The sequence below is a fragment of the Malaya genurostris genome, chromosome 2 (genome assembly GCF_030247185.1).
Source record: "Malaya genurostris strain Urasoe2022 chromosome 2, Malgen_1.1, whole genome shotgun sequence".
NCBI lineage: Eukaryota > Metazoa > Arthropoda > Insecta > Diptera > Culicidae > Malaya > Malaya genurostris.
This window is the reverse complement of record NC_080571.1, coordinates 61,881,149-61,906,390: the sequence shown is the minus strand read 5'-3', so window position 1 is coordinate 61,906,390 and position 25,242 is coordinate 61,881,149. Positions and strand designations below refer to the sequence as shown.

The 25,242-nt window shown below is 36.9% G+C and overlaps 1 protein-coding gene across 4 annotated transcripts in view; it reads left to right on the top strand.

Moving 5' to 3' along the window:
- LOC131428031 (RNA-binding protein Musashi homolog Rbp6) overlaps positions 1–25,242 on the top strand; it is a 119,285-nt gene that overhangs the window by 43,955 nt on the left and 50,088 nt on the right. For 3 of the 4 annotated variants that reach the window (XM_058591666.1, XM_058591667.1, XM_058591668.1), the window contains one exon: positions 21,881–21,901. The exons of the other annotated variant lie outside the window; for it this stretch is intronic. In XM_058591666.1, the coding sequence (XP_058447649.1) occupies positions 21,881–21,901 (21 nt within the window). The remainder of the gene's footprint in view (positions 1–21,880; positions 21,902–25,242) is intronic. 4 annotated transcript variants of the gene reach the window in all.

Here is a 25,242-nt window from a genome sequence, read left to right as displayed (position 1 = left end):
ATCCGTTGTTCTCTCTGTCATGTTTGGGTCTGTGAGAATGTGTATGCACACCGTTTGGAGAGACCGCAGTGGCTTATGCTTATGGCAGTTGAAAACAAATTGCTGTCTCAGTTGCAACTTCGAAGCGGTTTTTTTTTTGATGAAGTTATTGACAGGTTTGCTCGACGTGCAGAGAACCGATACGAAATGTTTAATAAAAAAGTCTCATCCAGAAGTATATCGTCATTTCATTCTATTGGAAAACACAAGTGAATATCCATTACTCAATCGTTAGTTTTCACTTACTAGGAACTGTTACATCTGATATCATAATCATGATAAGCAGTGCACAAACCGTAAATTTTGTCACGAGACGCCACTGACTTTAGCCATAGTGGTGATTCTTTTGTTCTCTGGTCTGTAATAGAGGGCAGTGTGATAAAATTTCATTTCAATCGAATATTATTTGATGAATTTTATGATTATTCACTGTTAGCATGGCCTTTTTATTCAATTGAATTTTGATGTTTTTCGATTGTTCGAAATGTATTGAGATTTGTTTCAAATTATTAAAATTGAAAACCGAAAGAGGAATCAATTTATGTTTATTCTGAAATTCCGAATATTTCAGCTATCATGACTGGATTACCTTTTCATCTACTATCTTGAACCAATTCGAATGTTTACCTGAACTGCCATTTGAAGGGCACTCTCTCATTCAATTGAAAGAGATTTTTTGTTATTTCAAGAGATCGACTGACGATGGATTGAAAGATAACCGATCGAAGAACTGAATGCTGCCCATTCGGTACGTTAGCGAACGTTGTTTGTGTTAGAGTGTGAAGTTTACTGCAGTAGAGTGATCGACAGTGTGTGCCACATTCGGTTTCAATTGAATTGAATGAAGTTTCACTGCACTAATAGTGGGTCCCGCTTTTATCAACAGTAATCAATCAACGTCGAAAGTTCATCCGATTCCACACCAGCATGGCTAAATACGCTTCCAAAATGCGCTTGAGTTCGTGGTTTTGGTTCGGAGTTTGCATGCACGGCTTCCATAGGAAAGATGATTTTATATAAAGCTTGCATCAGATAGAATTGGAACAAAGACAATTGCCTGTATTTCAGTTATTTATTGTTGAATTCAAGATCTTTTTTACCTTTTTTTATAAATATAAAAAATAGGTATAGAATTCGCTCAAACTTTAGAAAAATTTTCCGAGGTCCGGAGGGCCGAATGTCATATACCAATCGATTCAGCTCGACGAACTGAGCAAATGTCCGTGTGTGTGTATGTGTGTGTGTGTCTGTATGTGTGTTGTCAACTAAGAGGTCGAGATCTCAGCGATGGCTGGACCGATTTTGATCAAACTAGTCGCAAATGAAAGGTCTCCCCGTCACCCAGAACGCTATTGAATGGTTTTGAGATCGGATGTTTACTTTTTGAGTTATACGAAGTTTTATGTCAAAATTTTCAGTTTTTTGACAGTAACTGTCACAATTGACCTTGAAAACAGAATCCAACAAGCCATAGATTGTTAAAATCCGTCCATTTTTAACTGAGATATCGAAATTTTTGTGAAAGCGACTTTTTCCTCTATTCCAGCAGTAGAAGTTTTGAGCGCTGTCTGGCAAAGAAATGCTTGGGAGCAACATAAAACACGATTTTTTATACTGTTACATACATTTATTTCTAAGTACCCAAAAGACTGTGTACAGCATGATATTTTGACTCGGTCCGATTTTAGCACGGTTCGTTTTTGGCAACATAACTGTTTGAATATGACATAAATAAACTAGATGATGGTAGAATTTTCGAGTTGAAAGCAATTCCATAATTATATTGATTTAAACTACTTACAACAATAAATGCAGCAAGAACATAACAGCCATATACCATGCGAATCAGTTCGTCGAGATCAGCAAATGCGTGTGTGACAAATAATTTGACTCAATTTTTTTCGGAGATGACTCAACCGTTTTCTACAAACTCAGATTCATATATGCTCCCAAACAAGGTTCCTGAATTATGTTTGGTTCCGACCTCTGGTTCAGGAGCTACAGGATGATATGTGAAACGAAATTCAAACTATGTAACTCATTTTTCTCGTAGATGGCTGAACCGATCTAAGATTAAAATAAATCTAAGAATCATCTAAGATTCAAATGAAAAGTTTTAAGATTCTATAAAACATCTTGTTTTTCAGTCAGATCCAACTTCCGGTTTCGGAGATACAGGGTGATTAGTATAAAAATGTCTATTTCACATAAATTAATCAGGTTTACCGGGTTAGCAGATTTGGATAATCGATAACCAAATAAACTTATTTCATTTTTGGTTGTATTCAGTTTTCGTTTCGGAAGGCACCCAAAAATTTAATTCGCACTACGATTCCTCAAAGATGTCTACATTGATTTTCAAACATTTTGAAACAAATGTAAACTTTACAGCTACTCAGGTGAATTTGTCTGACTTCGGTGTAGCCGAATTTCGAATTCCGGTTCCAGTATCGCATCGTTTCTCAAAGCTAAATCGTTTTCTCAAATAAAGCCAAGTCGAATATCAGAAACAAAAGTTCAAATTAAAATGAATCTAATTTTATCCAATTCTGACTTCCGATTCTGGAGTTGTAGGATGATGAATTTTTTGAATTCAAAGCGAAAAGCGATATAGAAGATGACAATCCCAAAAAGCCTTAAGATTGAACTCAAAAATATTGCAATTTATTCGTCATATGACCATACGAATCGGTTTGGGTTATGCTGGTTCCTGAATACCGGCTCTGGAAGTACCTTAAATTACCCTAAACTCTAAAGTGGAAATTACTTCGACATATCATGGAATATTTAATCGATTGTTACACTTTTAGATTCAAATTCGATCCGATTTGCAGTTTCGACATTACAGAGTAATGGGTGATTAAAATCTCAAATTGCCACTTAAAACGACGTACATTAGAATAATGTCATGAAAACTGAAACAACGAAGAACATTCATTCAAAAAACACATGCGGATTGATTAAAAATGGTATCATCTCATTGCTAGGTGGATTAAGCTCGTTTTTTATACAAATGTAGCGTTTTCTTCATACTTTTAAGAAAAAATACGGATAAAATTATTCGTCACGGTTTCGAAGGAATTCTCGAATTTTTCCTGTAACACGGCTTATTAGGCGGCGCACACCTTCTTCGTCCATCGTTTTAGCTATCTTATTCCACCAGGTCGTCATCTGATTGATGTCTTTGACAACCTTTCCTATTGCCTTGAGTCTCCTCTTCATGATTGCCCAGTATTTCTCAATAGGGCGGAACTGGGGGCAGTTGGGTGGGTTAAGGTTTTTCGGAACAAACTGGACCCCTTTCTCTGCATACCATTCTTGAACGACTTTGCTGTCATGACAGCTTGCCAAATCTGCCCAAAACATTACGGGATGGTCGTGGGATCGAATGAACGGCAAATTTTATTTTTGGAGACACTCTTTTTGTTGTAGTTCCGATGTCATTGTCTTATTTGTAACGAAAACTTTCGTTTTTTGTCACAGCTGAAAATGCCCTGCCAAATCATAGATTTTTTTGCAAATTTGTCGGCAAAAACAAATTTAAATTTTGCGGGAACATCCCCCCGAGCCGTTGCCAAGTAAAATTTTTGACCTGGGATTTGCCCGAAGTCAGCCTTGACATAGGTTTCATCGTCCATCAGAAGATACCCGTCGAATTTGGTCAGCACCTGGTCATATAGTTTCCGAACACGAATTTTGACCACACTATTCCAATTTGGCTGTTTGCTAGCTCGATACGACTTGATTCCTTGATCCCCCGGAGTCGAGTTCTCCTCACGGTACTATGGGCAGCACCGAATTTTCTCGTCAAATCGCGGTCCGACAGATTAGGATTCCTCTTAATCGTCTTCAAAATCTTACCACGCAGTTTCCGGTCGACAGTTCCACTCCGACGATTGGCTTGAGGCTTCCGAATCGTCGTCAATGTTTCCTAATACCGTTTGATAACGCGCCATACGGTATTTCTGGGCAATTTCAGCTGTTTAGCTAGCCTAGATGCAGACCACAATGGTTTTTCCGAATAACTGTGCACAATTTTTCCCTTCTTTCGGCTTCCATGTTGATTGTTTACAAAGTACAGTCGATTTGCGGAATGTCAAAAATCATATGTGAAACTGACAAAATGTGGGCGCCAAGATATTCCAAATCCATCCACCAGGAGGGGCCAAGAAATTCCAAATCCGTCCACCAGGAGTGCCACAATATGAGCAAAAGTTTGTGCCAATTCTAAATGAAGCAAGCTTTATTAAGGGGGACACAAAAATCTTATAACGATCCTTCCATCAGGAATCAGATCAAATTAGCTTAGGTGACTCGTTCTCCTGATTATTTCAAGATTTGTGGTTTACCTCTCGAATTTCTCGAAGATAATTAAACCTATTTCAACAAACTTGTGCTCCGGAAGCTACTTTTGGATTGAGAATCAAGTCCGACGGTCAAATGAATGACACTTCCGGTTCCGGTAATGAAGTAAACGAAAAATCGCATTTTTTTCTATCTGCCCAGTATTTTCAGAAAGTGAGCTATAATCAAGTTCAAATGTATTTGTATTATTATTATTTGGTTTCAAGAATTCTGTCGAATATGAGACGTTAGTCCAGAAGCACGCTTTTGTGTACGACTCGAATCAATCTGAATGAATTGTGTGAAAAATTAGCCCAAATTCGTGTCAAAACAAATTTCTGAATAGAAATATAAAAGTTTTAATGAGACTGTTTGAATAACAAGAGAAAAGCATTTACACAATACTAGGCGGATGAGGAGTAAGTGTTTTTGAAGGTGGTTTACCTCGTAAATTCAAAGTCAAAATCATTTGAATCTAAACTGACGACTCGGTCTAACAACGTTCAACGAGTTGTATTACTGTCATTAAGAACTTACGAACTAGCAACTTAATTTTAGCAGAGCTACAATTGGTCTGGGACTACTGACTAGCGAGTAACAATTAGTTAGTAATTGTAGGACATCAAAGCTTGCTCAGAGCTGCTGGTAGGAGGTTTTTAATGATAATGATTTTGGTTGTCTAACTCATTGTTCGAACATAAGTAGGATTTTCATTACAAGTGGTCAATCAAGTATTTCATTTGATATTCTTCTAGCCCTTATGCGTACTTTCTACAAAAAAAAACATCTGTTAAAATGTCTATATATAACCGGCTAGTTTGGGATTGACGACAATTAAAATTTAATTTCTATTGAATTTTGATCAAATGTCACTCGACCGAAGCGTGCAGACTTCAGAAGTACTCCGTATTTAAATCGTTTCATCGTTGAGTAGTTTTCGCTGGAAGAAAATTCAATTGACTGCCACTTGACGTGTCTATGCACTTACCTTGAACTTGAGTTGTGTCTTGTCTGTGTTCTTTCGGGTTCATTGAACTACTTTCGTCAAGTTCAGTCAGTTTGATTCATTCATAAATTATCTTTCGGAACAATTTGTCAACAGTGAAGTGGTAAGAAATGTAATCTCTTGTTTGTACAAAATAACAACACATGAAACATTTAATAACAAATCATTCCAATCCGGGGAAGTTCTTGTAGCTACCAAATCCCTGCAGCGCTAAATTATACTTCAGTGCGATTAAATTTCTCAATTTCCTACCCCTCGTTTTCCCAAGCCTATAATAAATTTGACCTAACCGCGCCGTCTCAAGGTGGTGGTGGTGGTGGTCGTTTGCTTCGCCGTGTTTGCAACGTCGGAAACGTTCGGGGTGGCATTGGCGACGGGAAGCGGACACAGTGCTGCTCCTGCAGTGCCCAAAGAACCGAACCTCCACACCGGACGAGACAGATGGAATACAAGAAGTTTCTGTTTTCTACTCTGCTCTGCTTTTTTCCGCCAATGTTGAGGAAAGGAAAAACGAATGTTGTTCCGAAGCCCTGTGTACACACGGTGCTGCATTAAACAGCCAGAGTTTATTGGCCGTTCATTTTTACTCTGTACACATCCCCGTTCCACCATATGAGCAGCAGGCACCACCACGGTGGAGAAAAGTCATTCCACTGTTGACTCTATTATTTCACAGTCCAACGTTCATTGGGACCGACGTGTTAAGTCTTCGTTAGAATACCATGGATAAATAGACAGAACATATTTTTCTTGTCACACTGCTCACTGTTAGCGGCGGGGGCGTTCTGGGAATCGATTTAGATATTCGAGAAGAGAAATTCCCCACATCCTCGCACCTGTTCGAACCCAACAACAAAAATATGCTGTACATTCCATTCAGTGGCAGGTACCGATCTGTTTTGTGTGCTAAAGTTTTACCGTAGAGTATAAATTTGCATAAAATGCGAATTTGTCTACACAGTTTGCTTCGAAATTCTGCAACCCAAAACAGGTCGTACTTTTGAGTTGTGTTTTGGATTATGTCGGAACGTGTTGTTTACAACCATCAATCTACAATGTAGTAAAAGTATGACGGTTTTTTTTTGCATACACGTTCCTCCTGCTTTACGTGAAATTTAGATGAATTAGGTTGTTTTTTTTTCTGCGCTACAGAGGATTCTGGACAGTCCGGACTAATTTATTTTGATGAGTGATAATTCAGTTGATTGTGATACTAATCGCTAAGTTCAAGTTCACTCTGCTTGAGGAACAACATGTACGAATGTTGTTTTTTCTCGTGTTGCTACCCATGGGCACTTATTTTGACGTAACCTAATCTCCACCACCGGCCGGCCACTGTGGAGATCCTTGGATTTGAGTGTTATTTCCATTGCTTCTCTGTTTCGCGTTTTGTTCTGCGGTCCATGGACGTGAGATTCATGGGTTGGTACTGCGGAGGGGGTGCCGGTAATGGTGCAGATGATGTTGATGGGGATGGAGATTGGTGCGACCCTGAATCGGATGGAAACGACGTGCAGCAACAATTTTCCGCTTTGCGGCGGATGTGCGTTCGTCGATGTGAAGAATGGTGTGTGCTCGTTGAATCACTGAGTTACTCACGCTTGTGAACCATTAAAATGATTTTCTTTGTCGAAATTGATATATGTTTTTTTTGTTCTTATTCTAAGTGCTTTATCGTTTTTGAATAGGTCGATAGTTATAAAAATCAGAATCATAAAACGTTTCTGAAGTTTGCAACACTTTCTTATTCTTTAAAAGTTTTTTTTAATTTCGAGCCATTAGAGTTGAGTTTCCATCCAAAAAAACCTGTTTTAATCCACCTAGTTGTGTAATGATCATATTACGTTCACTACATATCAAAAGAAGGTATGTAGTGAACGTAATATGATCATATGATCATCACTACATATCAAAAGAAGGTTCAGTTCAAACTTGAAAAAAAATTAGAAACTTTTTTTGATCATAGACGAACATAACCATTTCAATTTGTAAACAGCGTAGTTAAGTTACTAATAATTCTTCTTAATTCTGCATCGTTTGCACTAAGGCCGTGGACCATCTCGCGAAAAAATTTAACTTTTAATTAAAATTCGACAGTCGAGCAGTTATTTTTGGTCGAGTAGTTAAATTTAACTAATACTACGGCTCATTTCAAAATTTGACGGGTGGAAAGTTATTTGGGTTTATTTTGCACTGGAAATAAAATTATATCAAGTGGTATAATAATTGCAATCCACCGAATGTAAGAAGAACTTCGAGATAAACTTACTTTGTTTCACAATGTATTGGAATTTTGTGTTGGGGTACTTTCTAAGACTGAAAGTATAAAAAGAAATTATACAGACGAAATTTTTACTAATGTTCTGATATTAGCATTTTCTCGCAAGATTTTTTCCAGTTTCGGAAAATAACTATCGAGTTGTCAAAAATAACCATGCTTTCGAGCTGGATTATTTTTGGACAATGACAAAATAACTAGTCGTCTATCAAATTTTAACTAAAAGTTAAATTTATTCGCGAGATGGTCCACAGCCAAAATAACGGTTTGAAATTTTAAACACATTCCACTCTATAGTTCCGGAACCGGAAGTCAGACTCGGATGAAATTTAACATCAACCTATGAGACTACAAGACCTTTCATTTAATCTCTTAGAAAATTGAGTGAGTTTTTGACCACTATTTCCGGTACTTCCGGAACTGGGAACTGGGAACCGGTATAGCCGAAGTCGGTTCGTTTAGTAAGTAACTAATGTAGCCTATAAATTAAACCAGTTTTTGGCCAGATCTAGAAGAATTTTACCTTTTTTGCATCGTCGCTCCAAATGACGGTGTGCAATTTTAAACACACTTTACCATATGGAAGCATGATGAAATTCAATAGCAATAGAAATACAAAAAAGTATACTTTTATAGAATAGAAATGTATTTTTTGGTACTACTAACAATTGGGTACAAATTAAATAAAAGAGAGTATCAAGGATGGTAAACACTACATCTGCTAATGACGGTTTATCTAAATTAACTTTTCTTGAAATTATTTTAGCGAAATTCTTTGATTTCAAAAATTTCTTCTAATAAGATGGTGGCCATGGTCATAATGTAAGGCTGAAAAGTACCGGGCCTAACAAAGAGAACACATTTTTTTGGTTCAAAATTACCTTTATTCATTAACGTTAATCTCCATCAAAAGCAACGCAATCATTCCAGCGCCGCTCTAACATTTCAATACCACTTTTGTAGAACGATTTATCTTTTGCCTCTAAATAGGCCTCAGTTTCAGCGATAACCTCTTCATTCGTGCGAAATTTATTACCGGCGAGCATTTTTTCAGGTCTGCGAACAGTCATTAGTCGATGGGAGCCAAATCTGACGAATACGGTGGATGTGGGAGCAATTCGAAGATCAATTCATGTAATTTTTCCCTTGTTTTGATTGACTTGTGACACGGTGCGTTATCGTGATGAAACAATTTTTTTACTTTGCTATTTGCGGTCGTTTCTTTGCAATTCTGCCTTCAAACGCTCCAGAAGCGCTCTTTTCTCAAGATAGTCGATAAATGTTACACCACGCACATCCCAAAATACCGAGAGCATAATCTTTTCGGCTGATTGTTGTGCTTTCGCTTTGGACGACGTTCACCAGTTTCTGTCCACTCAGATGATGATCGTTTTGATTCCGGAGTGAAGTGATGAATCCATGTTTCATCCATTGTCACATATCGACTCAAAAATTTGTTACGTTTAATGGTCAAACACTGCTCAGAATCATCAACACGTTCTAGTTTTTAGTCAACAGTGATCAAATGCGGCATTTACTTTGAACAGAGCTGTCTTATAGTCAAATGCTCATGCAATATAAAACTAACACGTTCTTTTGATATCTTTACGATGTCAGCAAACTCACGCAACTTCACTTTTCGATCATTCAAAACGATTTTGTGGGAAAAAAAAATTAAAATACGAAATTGTTTTTGATCCATTGTTCTAAAAATAACAAAAGCAGTGTCACTCTTAGCACAATAACTCACAAACTAATGAATAGAATATCATGAAATTTTAATAGCTGTCTTTTGAAGGTTAGTATTAACTATAAAAATGTAGCTGCAATAAAACTAACACCATCTATGTGTTAGGCCTGGGACTTTTCTTCCCATTTTCTATACGAAATTGAACAACGGAGTAAAGGTGGTGGTGTTTACTTTTTCCGTACCAACACGTCTGATGCGTACCGGTTTTGCATCGTCATTTTATATGATGTTTTTAAAGTTTTGACACTCATCGCCACATGATTTCGGAACCGAAAGTCAGATCTGGATGAAATTGCACCGTATCTTTTAAGACAATGAGAACTTTAATTTGAATCATGATTTGTGAAAATCGGTTTAACCGCTGCTGAAAAATCGAAGTGACTTCCGATTTTGGAGCTTTTCTTCATCATTATCGGTGCCTTTGGAAGTGGAAACCGGGGACTAGTAGTCCCAAAGTAGGTTTTTATATCCATTAACTAACAATTCTGCTCACTAGATGAATATCAGTAAGCTTTATAAATATTCGCTTGTGAAAAAAATTCTCATGTAATTGAGAATTTTTCAGTTATTGCGCTGTAATACCGGAACCGGAAGTCGGATCTAGATCAACTTTTCGGGTACCATTTAAAGACCTTCTATTTGCATCTTAGATTGTGAAAATCGGTTTAGAAAATTCCAAGAAAATTGAGTGTCCATTTACTCATAGATTTGCACATATTACCATGTAATTCCGGAACCGGAAGTCCGATCGAGATAAAATCCAATAGCAGTCTATGGGGCTATAAGATCTTGCATTTGAATCTGAGTTTGTGAAAATCGGTTCAGCTATCTCTGAAAGAAACGAGTGATTATTATTTGTCACACACAGACTAACATACATACACACATATACGCAGACAACAAGAAAAAGAAAAGAAGTTTATAACGAAAAAAAATATATCTAATAAATCTCTGGTTCGACAAAATGTTCTTTTCTATCAAAACAAATTTGCAGCACTCAAGCTAACATTTCTAAGCATTATTTATTCGTGATAGCTACTGATTGCTGATGGTCATACCTTAGGACTAATTCAACCCTTGCCAAACTATAGAGAACAAACTGGTGGCAAGTTTCCAATAATTCGGTCTGTCTCGTTTATAACTGACAGATATGAAATTGTTTCACTGTTCAATGGCTTTCTTGCAATACATTTTGCGATATAGAATTTGGTTCAGCTTAGTTCGGGACACATGAAATTGGCTGCGCGTAGGAAATGCTTCCATGTGAAATAAATAGCACATCTCTATGTGTTGTATTAGAAAGTATAGTTTAGCAATATTAAACATTGATGTGCTTGATATGTACCTTATATATTTGACACATGCATGCTACCTATCTATTGATCACCGAGGAGTAGCTATATTTTCAGAGTTTTTTGCTATACGGTTTTCTTCGGCTCAATGGGTTTTGGAGATGTTTGAGAATCTGCGAAAGTTTCATTTTTCTATTGAACTTTCTCATAATAAATGCGTTGCCAATTTCACTCTTCTAAACGCATGACGAATTCACTGTCCATGGTTTTTGTTAGCTCTGTTTACGGAACCAGAAAAAATTATAAAGCATATCACATATATCTAGATCTCGAATATTTTTTTTTCATTTTTTCCTTTTCCATATAGAAAGGTTATGCAATCGGTTAAGAAAAGCCCTAAGGGCCAAGTGTATGTATGTGTCAAATAATGTGTCAAATAACTCATTTTCCTCTGAGATGGTTGTAATGATTTTCACAATCTCGGGCTCAAATAAAAGGTCTTATAGCTTGCTATTGAATTTCATCCGAATCCGACTCCTGGTTCCGTAGTTACAGGGTGAAATGTGTTTAAAATTGCAAAACGTCTTTTGGCGCGACGATGTCGAAAGCGGAAATTTTTTTCTAAATTTGTAGATTTTGCTACCTACTAGCTACACAAACCGACTTCGGTTATGCCGTTTCCCGGTTCCGAAAGTATCGGATATGGTGGTCAAAAACTTCAGAACGAAACTCACTTGGTGTTCTCAGAGATGACAAAACTGATTTTCACAAGCTTAGGCTCAAATGAAAGAACTTCTGGTGCCATAGGTTGTCATTGAAATTCAATCGAATCGATTTCCGGTTCCGGAATAACAGGGCGAAGTGTGTTCAAAATTACATAACGTCGTTTAGAACGACGATGCAAAAAAGGTACAAATTTTTCTAAATTTGGTTCAAAACTATTTCAATTTGTAGGTTATACAAATTGCTGGGCACACGAACCGACTTCGGTTGTACCAGTTCCCGGTTCCGGAACGTACCGGAAATTGTGGTCAAAACTCCAAAACGAAACTCACTCAATTTTCCCAGAGATGACATATCCGATTTTCCCTAACATAGACTCAAATGGAAGTCTTCCGGTTCCGGAACTACAACATGAAGTGCGTTAAAAACTGCGAAGAAAATTTCTTCTGAACGTGCGCTCAATACTTTTTCAATTCCTAGGTTATGCTAGTTTCTGACCACACGAACTGACTTCGGCTTTACCGATTCCCAGATCTCGGCTCCGGAAATAATAGTCAAAAAATTTAAAAACGCAACTCGCTTCATTTTCTCAGAGATACCTTAACCGATTTTCACAAACTACTACAGGTACTTTTTCGTACTAAAAATTACATCTCTATTGATCAGAATGGATTTATGCCAGGTCGTTCAGTCAGCACGAATCTCTTAGATTTCACTTCCAATTGTTTTTCGAGTTTGGAGAATAAAGTACAAATTGATGCAGTATACACTGATCTGAAAGCAGCTTTAGACCGAATTGACCACCGAATACTCTTGTTCAAGATGTTGCGGTTGGGCGCCACACAAGAGTTTACTGACTGGCTACGCTCTTACTTATGTGGTAGAGTCCTGCGAATTAAGCTCGGCTCTTGCGTATCATCTTCGTTCTCAAATTTATCAGGAGTTCCTCAAGGCAGCAATATAGGTCCACTTTTGTTTTTTCTGTTCTTCAACGATGCTGTTTCGGTGCTCGGAGTTGGCTGCAGATTAGTATATGCCGATGATTTGAAATTATATCTTGAAGTTCGCTCTATTGACGACTGCATCCGGCTTCAAAAACTTCTAGATACATTTGTCGCCTGGTGTCGTAGAAACTGGTTGATTGTCAGCATTTCAAAATGCCAGGTCATAACGTTTCACCGAATACTGAACCCAATTCGATTCGACTATGCAATTGATGGACAAACGCTCCAGAGAGTTGACCATGTTAATGACTCTGGTGTTTTGTTAGATGCCAAACTTACCTTCAATCTGCATGGTTCATCTGTAATTTCAAAAGCGACACGACAACTAGGTTTTATTGCAAAGATCCGTATTGTTTGAAGGCGTCATATTGCTCTTTGGTTCGTCCAATACTGGAAAATGCTAGCGTAATTTGGCGTCCTTATCAACTTACATGGAACTTACGGATTGAGCGCGTTCAATCGACTGTCGACTGATCGGACTCGACTCATTGGAACGACGCAGGAAAATTCAGCAAACTACTTTCGTGGCAAAACTGATCAACGGGGATATCGACTCACCGAAGATTTTGTCTCAACTCGATTTTCGTGCTTCACAACGATCACTGCGCTCTACCAGTTTATTTCAGCCGAGATTTCATCGAACGACGTTCGAGTATTACGAACCGATAACATCATGCTTAAGGACATTTGGCGCCGTTGAACACCTTTTTGAATTTGATGAACCATCACACTAATTCGCGCAGAAAGTACAGCGATCTACAATTTTATGACTTGACTAAACATATTCATTAAGACCATTTTATTGTCAGATGAATAAATTTAATAATAAATAAATAAATAATTAAATAAATAAATAAATAAATAAATAAATAAATAAATAAATAAATAAATAAATAAATAAATAAATAAATAAATAAATAAATAAATAAATAAATAAATAAATAAATAAATAAATAAATAAATAAATGATTAAATAAATAAATAAATAAATAAATAAATGATTAAATAAATAAATAAATAAATAAATAAACAAACCTAGGCTTAAATAAATGGTCTTATTTTCTCATAGGTTGCTATTGACTTTCATCCAGATTTGACTTTCGTTCCCGGAACTATAGGTGATGAAAAATAGTATTAAATACTTATCTACCTTTAACGTTTATATATTTTCAAAAACACTCATTACAATTCCGGATACGATAGTTGGATCCGGCTAACATTTCAAAACAGTATATGGGACCATAAGACTTTTCATTCGATGTGATTATGTATCGGTTAAGCGACTCATTAATAAATTTAGTTATTTAATTTTCTTTTGTACATATTACCCTATTACTTCGGAACCGGGAGTCAGATCCGAAAGAACGTCAAGATCCATGGAACCCTAGGAACTTTCACTTGAATCAAAGAATATAAAATCTTTTTTCGATTTCGACGTACATAATTGAATAGTATTGAACCGAGACCCCGATAGTCACTTGTAACAGTGATAATTTGATGTGAATACGTCTTACTTTACTACGGCGTACCTTTTCAAAATTAGATTTATGATAGATTGGGTAGAACTTAATCGTGAACATCTCCTGATGTACTAAATTATTCTGGTTCCGGAATAATGTTCAGCAAGTTCTGATTATGTTTTCTGTAGTATGTGACATTCATAAAAAACTTTAAATATATTTTTTCTAAGAATTTCAATATCATTGAGGTATCAATCAAAGAGAAAATCTCATGACACGCCTATTTCGTGTTTGGATGATAAGATACAAATGGTACTAATAGCGCTATATACGAACATGCCACTTGAGCCAATTAGTTCTGATTCCTGATAATTAGGCTGCATGAAAAAATTACGAACGTTTGAGTTTACTCCATCTATTCGCTGCGATCGATTTAGCTGCCTTTGTCCAGGATTCTCGAATATTTTCTATAGTTGTAGCTTTTTTTATGTTTAGTGAGTTCTATCTTTACGAGAGCCCAATACCGCACGTTAAATCACAGTGCTGTAGATTCGCCTCTTTCGGTACAACATGGACTTCATTCGCTTTATAGTATACAATTCCAAAACATCTTCGGCGTAGTGACAAGATTCCAAATCAGGCTAGAATAGCGAGGAAGCGTCATAGCTGCGTATGAATTGTAACAAACACTTATTTAGACAAAATTTAATTTCAAGCCAATTCAGTAGTCAAATTTTAAGCAAAAACGCAATATTTCAGAGATGAAGCCTTGCGTGAAAATTATCACTTCTGCCGTAACTTGAGACAGCTCGCTAATCGGGCTCCTTTTACAACACCATCAATTAAATCCAATTAGCATCATCAGTACAACATGATCGATTACTAAACGTTCCTTCTTGTTGGCCCCAGAGTTTATACTAGAAACAAAGCACGCTAATTGAAACGAAGTATCTCAGGGCCAAATAATGGATTACAACTAAGCTTTCCTGGTGTCGGCAAAGGGACTGGCAGATTTTTCCTACATACTGCATAACACATACCAAGCGTAGCGAGGTACCGAAACAAGAACGGTCCCATGCGATGTCAGTTGCCAATGCCGATGCCAATCGGCTGGGTTCCACTTTTTGTCGGCCTGGTCGACAGGGCAGGCACTACATTCATGTTAAACAACTACCGGACATGGTTGCGAGACCGGGAGTATCTAGGTAGCGGCTGCACTAATTGGTTTGCTTGACCAAAAAATAACTTCCTTATTATTATTCGGCATATTGAGTCCGAATTGGGTTCCAAAAGGTGCGCACCGTCATCATCCGGAGCAGGGGATGGACGCGGCCAATCCTCCAGAGGGAGGAAATTATTCCTGTCATGTGATATGCTCACCCAGATTGCCCATTTTCCAAGGGACAGAACGGTAAAGGTGTCAAGATATCGCAGTGTATATTGTGACTGGTGTTAATGCGGATACTCATTGACATAAGCGTGGGATCCTTCGGTTGGATTGGATTACTGTTATTACGATGAAATGGGTTCCGTGGGGTGTAATTTATGAAGCTTTAATAGATTTTTTTTTCCCGAAGGGTTTTGCTGTGCAAGGAATTGCTTTGACTTGCCTGATGCGGCTTTTGGAAACCATAACAATAGACAATGGAAGCGACGGAGGAATCATTGATTCGGTCTGAGATCCAATGCTGTATCATTAGCAATGGCTAAGAAAAGGAAGAAAGAAACTCCAAGGAAGTGATAACCGATAGCGTTCGCTAAACTTCTTTTCAACTTTTTCTTTTCCGTTATGATTTTCTTTCCTGCCGTATCTTCGTGAATTTAAAGAAGAATCATGAGTAATATTGAAGAATCCTATTTAAGCGAATAATGAGAGGTTTCAGCGGATCGAAAGCAAACGCATACTATTTTTATCGCTGAAAATATCGTTGTTTGATACAATTTTATTAGATCTTCCTAATGGAGACACCGCCAATGACCTTTAATTGTTCGAAGAAAATTGACTTTTTGCTGGTATTCTGTTATTAGATATTTTATGTGTCCTTTCCATGTGCATTTGAAATTGCATCAGATTCCTAGGTGTATGTAATACCCGAGCCGAACTAGACCCGAACCCGAACTCAACGGGTATTGGTCGGGTCTTTTTCTTCAGTTTTAGCACCCCATTACTTAATTTTAATCTAAGTTTGTGAAAATCGGTCCAACCATCTCCGAGAACATCGACTGCAAATTTTTGTTACATACACACATACACACACAGAAATTTTGCATACTCGACGAACTGAGTCGAATGATATGTGACACTCGGCCCTCCGGGCAGCTGATTAAATAATACTACCCATTTTAGCTTGAATATCATACGCAGAAGTATCAGGAGCGCAGATTATCGCTACGCCAATTCAAACGCTGCGCCTGCGGTGTATGTTTGAGACATGCAAAATTCTGCGCTCCTGTTCCTTCTAAAAATCACTTCATGCATAGCGTTTTATTGGATATAATCTAAATCAGAGATTCACAAAGTGGTCTCTACAGTCTACCAGTGGGCACTAGCTCATTTTTAGTGGGCAGTAAACTCAGAATTGTCAACAGGTGGAAAATGAGTCGTAAATAGTGGGCTTCGCTACTTATAAAAATCATCCTGAAGAAATGTATTCATGACAAGTTTATATCATTGTCATTGTTTATTAACAAGTCATTGTTAAATACAATCTAGGATCAAGCCAATCTGTTAGTTGCTCAAATGATATGGATAGTGAATGTTCTTCAATTCTCGTGAGATTTCTGGAAAATGAATTGAAAGTAAATGTTACACTCAAATAAGAGTGGGTGTAAATAGTTAAAACGTTTCATTAGAAATTTAAAATCATGTCTATATTCCAAATTCTGTATGGATTGAATTGCAGAAAAATATTCACTCATGCTTTTTTTTAAACTCACTCTCACCGACAACAGTCTATTGCTTTTTATAGAGTTTACGCTTGACAATGTTCCAATATATTTCTCTTTGGCGGAGCTATGACGTCTTGCGGATGGTGTCTGTAATCAAACTTTCTCAGCTTCTTGCGCTTACGACCGACTTGATTTGGTTATCGCACAACTCAACAAATTCTTGTAAGTCGACAGTCCTGCTAGATTTTTAAGTCCATGCACGATTGTAGACGACATTGTTTGACTGGAGAGATTGAGGTTCCGCTTTTAAAAGATGGCCACTCTTTTCGACTGTTTTTACGACATTCGGCTTTCGATTCTCTCCCAATCTGGACTTACTGGCTGTCGAGAAACAATCTCCTAATTTCTTCATTACATTAGTAACAGTTAATTTGGCTATTTCGAAGCCTCGAAAAAGTTCAAGCGAATAGTATGATTTTTCACGATGCACAAGCAAAATTATGACGGCCATTTCCACAATCTAGGAGCAAATACCAAAATCAAACAGTAGGCATAATACTTATTGAGGTTGAATGCTACTTAGCGTAATCAACATTTGCTACTCTAACATCAATAAATGCATTAAGACAACAACTTTTGAGCTTTGGTTGCAAATTTTTGAAGTTTAAACACAAAAAGAGAAGCCAAAAGTTTACATATCCTCCGTATCTCGCTCAACGACTGGCTAAAGATGATGATCTGTAGGAATGCTGCGCTCATTCAAAATTTCCTCCGAAGGTCTTAATTACGAAATTTTATGATATTTTATATTTTGATATCCATGTTTGGATTTGTTTACAAATTCGAAAAAACCAAATTCACAAGTTGATTGAGTGAATAAAAAATTCATGTGAAATTTTCTGGAGTTTTGAATTCAGCAGTTCATTCCCTAGCTCTATTCCGTTTTATGAAACATTATGGAAATAAATGGTATAGCGATTCCTTCTTCATATCCTGTCGATGAAAGATTCAATGTAGTTTTGGTTACCAAACTTAGATATCGCTTAATTATTACTGAGTGGGAGGATTTGCGAGTTTTTCCAACAATCATAGAACGAAATACTAATAAAATGATAAACACAATATGCACATATTTATCACCAAAACTTAATTTTGTCCAAACTTTCCCTTTTGGAAGACTGTAAGTCGCAAATATACTGTTTAATCTCAAATGTTTTTATGTTTTTGTTTCACACAAGAAGTAAAACCAAAACCAAAAATGACTCAAAAAGTGGCTTAAACTGCAAAAATGATAAATCGATTGGAAGAGAAATTTTAATTTTTTTCCATCTTGGTAGTCAGTAGAACGAAAAATATATTCAAAATGGGCATTCGATCAAATAATCTAAATAGTGCAATGTGGTCAATCATTAGAATTGAAATAGCCTTTCGTCGCTATAATCATTATTTGGAATGTGGAAAAATATTGTCCATATTGACCACCCTACGTGCATAAAAAATCAAGAAGTCATTATTTTTCAATTGCGATTCAGTTGTGAATTCGGTAGAGATTTTTCTATTGATGAATATATAATAAATAAATCTTGCATGAATAACTTCGGAACTGATGCATTGAAATATCATCGGAAATTTTTCTCCCTTCAGATTATCTCTTTAGCGAGATTTCTGTGGGTGAAAATCCGTCATCAAGTTTTACTGACACAAAAAATCACTTGTGAATTTCGAGGTTCAGGCTTTTGAGAATGCTTGTTTCATTAATAAATAATTCGGAAGTGCACCCTAATGTGCATAAATCTCCAAACAACTTGGGGAACGAGCCACTTGAGCCAATTAGTTTTGATGTTTGTTTGAAAGAACATCAATGAGAAAATAAGCACAACTATCCATTTATGTCTAAAAATAAAGTATTGTGATCAAAAGCTGATATTCCCAGATTTTGAATAATTTTCTCTTGTCTCCGATCAGGTGGATTTGTAATATTTTGCTTCAAATCCTTTTGAAGAATTTCAACAAGTGTCTTTTTGTATGCTTCACAAAGTGGAATTTGATTCCGTTCAACCCAGGAGCACTATTGTTACAAGACAGGAGTGCTATCGAAAATTGCATTCTGAAAAAGGGGCTCCCAATAGGATCATTATTTGAAGGAGACACGCGGATAAATCTTTTTGCGTAAGAAACAGAATCTGGGTAAACTTTTGTAGCAAAGTGAAATATCCATCGATACGAGGACTCTTCGTTCTCGCTACCAACGTTATGATTCCTCGTTCGTCTGGCCGTACACACCGAACAAACTTTCTAGACAAACCCTCTACAATAGCTACACTTTTTGGCACGAAGTAATTTCGAAGTTTTTAACAGTTTTGCTTCCAGATTATAGGAACGTTCAGCAAGCATTTTTAATCACCTGATTGGTATCTAAACGCTCTTTGTCTCACCGAAGGTTCGACGGGGAAATTAGAAATCAATGCATTTGTTAATGCTAATTGAGATAATGATTGGTAAATGATAACTATCGTGTAAATCAGGAAATACTTTGCAATCTCAATCAAATGCACTTGGACGTCCAGGAGCTCTTGGGAGAAAATGTTCAGCTAGCTATCGTTCTTTAACAAAACGAGGGCATACATAAAATATGTGCGTATGAAATTTTATCATACTCTGAAGATTTAAAAACATTACAATTAACATCTGTTGGTGTGACAAAAGGCGATATATTTGTGCACCTCAATATGTAACTGTAACTTACTTGATTAGACACTTACTAAGAAATCCAGTACTTGTTTCGGAGAACGTATAATCAGATAGAGAATGGAAGCTTTTGAACAAAGGTAAACAAGCCAGAATCAACTTTCATTTTCAAGCTAAATACTAAACAAATAACTAAATACTATTCCGTTTGTATGAGATGTTGCTGTTACTTTTTCGTTTGTCTCGTTCGATCGCGAGATCTTTCCAAAAGCGTTCTGAATTGACATGGTAATTGTACTGTATTTGTATTGTATTGTAAACTGTAATTGTAAAAAGCCGCATCAATATGTAAGAGGTTTTAATTGGTTTCATATTTTCCGATTATTAAAGTTTGAACATGCAGATTTGCATCGATTTTTCAGTATTAAACTATAGCATTATCTCGTGTTCGTACTAGCAATTCTCGGGGATTCCGTCATGACACGAGACTGGGTTCGTCATGCATTAATAGGAACGGTGCAGAAACATTGAAACCCATCAATAATACGCGGCTATGCAGTTACAATATTGCGTGGTGTTGGTTTGTTTTGAGGCGCAGTGTTCAACTGTTTCGATGGGATGAGTCATTCCTATATGGGAGAGAGCTGTTCTAGCTAGCACTCTATTTAGAATGGAATGTTTATTGGTGCATGCACTACTGTTACTAGGCACCTAAGAAACTAGTGTAGTGATTCAAATCTAGAACAAATTTCTCACATTAAACAGAGAAGTCATTCTTAAAGCTAAACTAAATTTTTCGGTATTACAAGCCCTTCGGCAGAATATCCTACGTCGAGAGAGATGCTAAATCTAAGCTTCTTTTCTATTCACTACCATACTCTTTGGGTTCAAAAGTTAAATTTCCATTTCGGCTGGTCGTAAATTGTGATAGCTCTAATTGAATTGCCATGTCGACACCATTTCTCCCATTTAGGCCCCTCATAAATAATGCATTGGAATTGCACCAAGCGTAGCTATACCACTAGCTATTGAGTGAAAACCCTACAATTCCCCCCCGAAAATGGGACCCAACATAATATTACCGATTTAAAAAGAACTAGGGTAGTGTTGAGAAAAGAGAGCCTGTTCCGTCAACCATTAAAAGCGATATTAACAAGTCTGCATTCTAAGTAGGCGTTTCCTTCAAAGTCGAACGTTGTCCCAGTTGTGTTCTCCGTCATTCAACACAAATTGTATGCATACATGTTGTGCAGAAATGCTCGGCATCCTACTTTCCGCTCTTCTGTGCAAACAAGGCAGAACATCATCCAATTCCACGTGGCTTACTTACACTGTTCCAGGTGTACATTCTTCATCCGGTTCGTTACAGAAAACTAATTCCGTGCTGGAGCTGAAAGCCAGTTATTAGGGTACCCTCATAAACAGTGTCCATAAGAGAGGAGATAATCCTGGACATGTTTACTATCATCAGCATCGAGGAATGCGTTCCTTTTCGTAATCAAAGCTGGGTCAAATCGAAATTCGAATGGGTTCGAAAGCATGAAAAACACCGATAAAAAACATTGGCGAATGTTATCGATTGCCAGATTGATGGCAGTGACGAAACTGGTATAATTTTTTTCAAGGTTTAATTCGGTAGGACAGTCACAATGTCCCTGAATGTAATGGCGTACCAGGAAACCTACTCATGACTAGCAATAATCATCGTTCCGGTAATTTATTATCGTTTTAACATATATTTATTTTATCTGCGGACGTTTAGTGAAGTAGTGTGCATGTGATAGAATCAAAACCTGTTCGAGTTTCGACGGCGAATTTTCACGAAAGCCTTGCAGGTTTGTTGGAAATACATAAATTCAAGTTCTGATGGTGGGAAAGATGTTAATGACATAACGCTAAGTTGATGTACAAGCTTCGGTTAGGATTTGAAAAAAAAAAATAAAAGATTCAAGCGTTGCACTTCAACGTGCGGATGCAAATACAAATTTTCACAGCTTCAATTAACACATCTCTGCTTTTTCACTGGTTGAAGGTAGTTTCAAACATGTTTATATATATGCATCATCATGCGCCTGTTGGTATACTCTTCCGGTGTAGAACCCGCAAAAGCAGTAATGAATTATTTCTTGTCTCGTGGTTTGTATATCTGGTGGTAGTGCAACACATGGTAGAAAACTTTGCACTGATAACTTTCCTATACTCTGACATGGTTTTCGTTGATTAGACATTAAGTGAAAATTCACCTTTTCTGAGAATCTATCCCGCTTGAACTCCCTAACTAACCAAACGAACTCTATATGTATGTAGCTCACACGAAAAAAAACTACTACTCGTACAAGCAGACACAATTATAAAACTTTGTCCTCTCTTGTTTTCTTTCTTTTTTCTCCGTTTGTCATCGATATAGATTGCATGGAACGACATTTAGGTAAGTAACATGCGTCGAAATGACGGTGCCTAGCAAGGGCGTTAAAATGGAACGGTTAGAGCAGGTTTGTGCTTTTGGACTGACTAGAGGAAGCTTAATGCTTAGTTTGAACTTAGCACAGGGTCGACAAAACAAACATATTAGGTATCTGCAACGGTTACAAGAATTTCACATTGGATGTCTGTTTGAAATATAAAGATTTTTCTAGAACTTCAATTGCGGATTGATAAAACGATCCTGTTGACATTTGAGGTGCTCGTTTGAACCAGAACTATCACATATGATGTGTGTGTACGATAAATGTTTTCTCATGACAAATTTCTCAATACAAAGAATAAGAAAAGATTCTTTTAATCAGTTAAATTCCGACGAATATCCAAAGAATTTTAGTACATTGAAAACGAAACTCAAACTCGAATGTTCCTACTCAAAAAAAAATTCAATTTTACTGGTGACTTAATCCCTCGTACAATATAATTTGTAATGACTTAATGTAATAACATGTAGAATCACAGGATTTTTTCGATGTGTGTACTTCCTCATAGACTAATTTTCAATTGAAATTAAGAACGAATATTGCGAATATTCGAGGTATTTAACCTATATTTTTTATATTGAGCTTGAGCGACCACCCCTGGTTGCTACTCCGTTACTGATCGGGATTAGCTGAAATTGTACAGGGAATTTCTAGATGATCTGACCAGGGACTGGTAAATCATCCTTGAATGTACATTTTCTGGTAATCCTAGAATTCATTGATCAGTACCGGCGCCGGCCAGGCCCGAACGTAGATCGTCTAAGGAATGGGAAGGAATGTTAGTCCAACACTTGTTGTTACTAGAGGCCGTATATACTACTGCGCACTCCACAGGTGTCACGGGAGAAGGATATTTGTTATTAAAATTCAGCATTGGTATTATTCGCGCGCGACTAAGTATGTCCCGGTTTCAAGATGCTCGGATGCACCACTAAACTCACTGACTTCCCGAGTGAACGTTTCAACAATATACTATATTGAAGTCCCGGGAAGTCTTGATTCACAGTTCTTATTCGAGGAAACTGAAGAAAAATTTGCAATACTATCGCGTAAGGAACTTAAAACTTCCCTATTTTTTATAAATGAAATTACGTGATACAAAATAAACGAGTAAATAGGATTTAGACAAAATAGTTGATTCATTGCATTGACATATTTTAAACAGTTGTTATAAAATCATTTTAAATCACCAAATAAAGGATAACAGATTGCACGCGCGTCTTGATTCCATACTATTTTCGCTTTATTATTTTAATTATTTATTAAAATTATCAATTGGTTATATTGATTGATCTGGGCAGCCGGCTACCGAGAAAATATAAATTTATTGTTTGAAATATTAATGTGAAGTGTTTTTTTACTATGTATTCAATATACCGATGTATGTTATCTCTGTTATTAACGTTGTAATATCAACTAATTTGCGCAATAGTTGATTTTTATCATTTAACTGATAATCCTGAAAGACAATCAAAAGCATGGAAGAAGAAAACATTCCAAATAAAATTTTTCTCCGAAGCTAGACGGAAATTGATAGGTTGAATGAAGAGATAATTTAGTAAAATAGAGTAATCAGAAGTGAAACATTGAAAATATCTGATAACTGAAAAGAAAAAGAAACTCCTGCAATTGTCGCCTTTTACGACATGGAAGCAGGAACCCAGTGGATCTATTCATGGTTTATTTTTTCCGCCGGATTCCGCACGGCATCTAGGCTGGTACTATCCGGAGAGAGTTAATAGATACTATCAATCTCCTAGTGGACCCCAGCCCCTTAACCTATATTTTTTATATTGAATCTATAATCTGTTGAATATGTGAATTATGCATATTATATACTCTGGCCGTAAAAAGCGTAAATATGGCTCAGGAAATGAGCCGTAGAACTGTGTGAGTCGATGCTCGATTAGACGAGTTGAATGTCAAAACTCTCAAACTCTAGCGAAAATGATTTCCATACATCGTGAACAGTGGAATTATTTTGAAATTTTCATCATTGTCAACGAGAAGAGTCAAATTGCGAAAAACTGAAAATCTACAAAAAACGAATCACCGAAAGTAGAACACGAACCCGCAACCATCTTCTCATTTTGGAGATGCTGTACCAACATGGTACATGCGGGAACGCGTTTCAGGAAGCGACCGGATTAATTAGCGCGAAACACGTGCATGATACTTTGTACGCACCGGTCAAAGTTCACACCGTATCACAAGTTTCGCTCTGACTATTTAAAACATCAATCTCCTTATACCTCTTGCTCCGTTTTCCGTATAGGCAGGATGATTTGAGATTTTGTTTTATTGGTTATCGTTTTATTAAACGGATATTCATTTTATTTTGCTTGTTGATTACACTGCTTACAACCAAGTGCGTTGCAATCGGTCGGTGTATATTTGCTACGATCATAAGCAGTTGCGTCTCGTGACAAAATTTACGGATTGTACACTGCTTATGTGAATATCAGATGTAACAGTTCGTTGCAAGTGGAAACTAATGATTGAAGAATGGATATTTGCTGGTGTTTTTCAATACAATGAAATAACGATATACTTTTGGATGGGGATTTTTTATTAAACTTATTTCGTATAATCGATACAATAGAAGAATTCGATGCTCTGCACGTCGAACAAATCTGTCAATAACTTTATCGATAAAACCATTTCGTCGTGGCAATTTGTTTTCAACTGCCATCAGCATCAGCCATGGAAGTCTCTCCTGAAGCTGTCCATACAAGTTCTCACAAAGCCAAACGTAACCAAACGTTCGAGATGAGCTGAGTTATTTCCTCTCTTCTTGAATCTGTGCAGTAACTCATGTGCACGGAAAAGACACTAACGCAGCGGCAAGAGATACTTGAAATTTTATGTTGGATGTAAATGAGATGTGTGTAAATACACGCCATTTCGGTACACAAGGCAAAGTGCTCGAGTTCAGAGCGACACGTATTGGAGTTGTTACGGCAATGCGATATGAAAAAATTGGCAGTCATTACCCAACAAGCGCAAGCAGGTTAGGGAAAATTTGTGCATACTGTGCTGTGCACAAAGTCGTTCCTTATTTTATATTGGTACCATCACATGCCTTCATCGAATAAATAGAGAATCTAAAAAAATAATTAAATGCTTCAATTTGACCGGTTGTGCAGTGCACGAGTTGCACCTGAGAACGAGACGGCACATAAGAAGATCATAAGAAGAAATATCACTGGAAAAATAAAGAGGATAATGTGCTTCTATTATAGTGACTCGAATGTTCGATGCGACTGCACCTCTATTAATTTCTTCTTTTGAGCCAATGTATTGA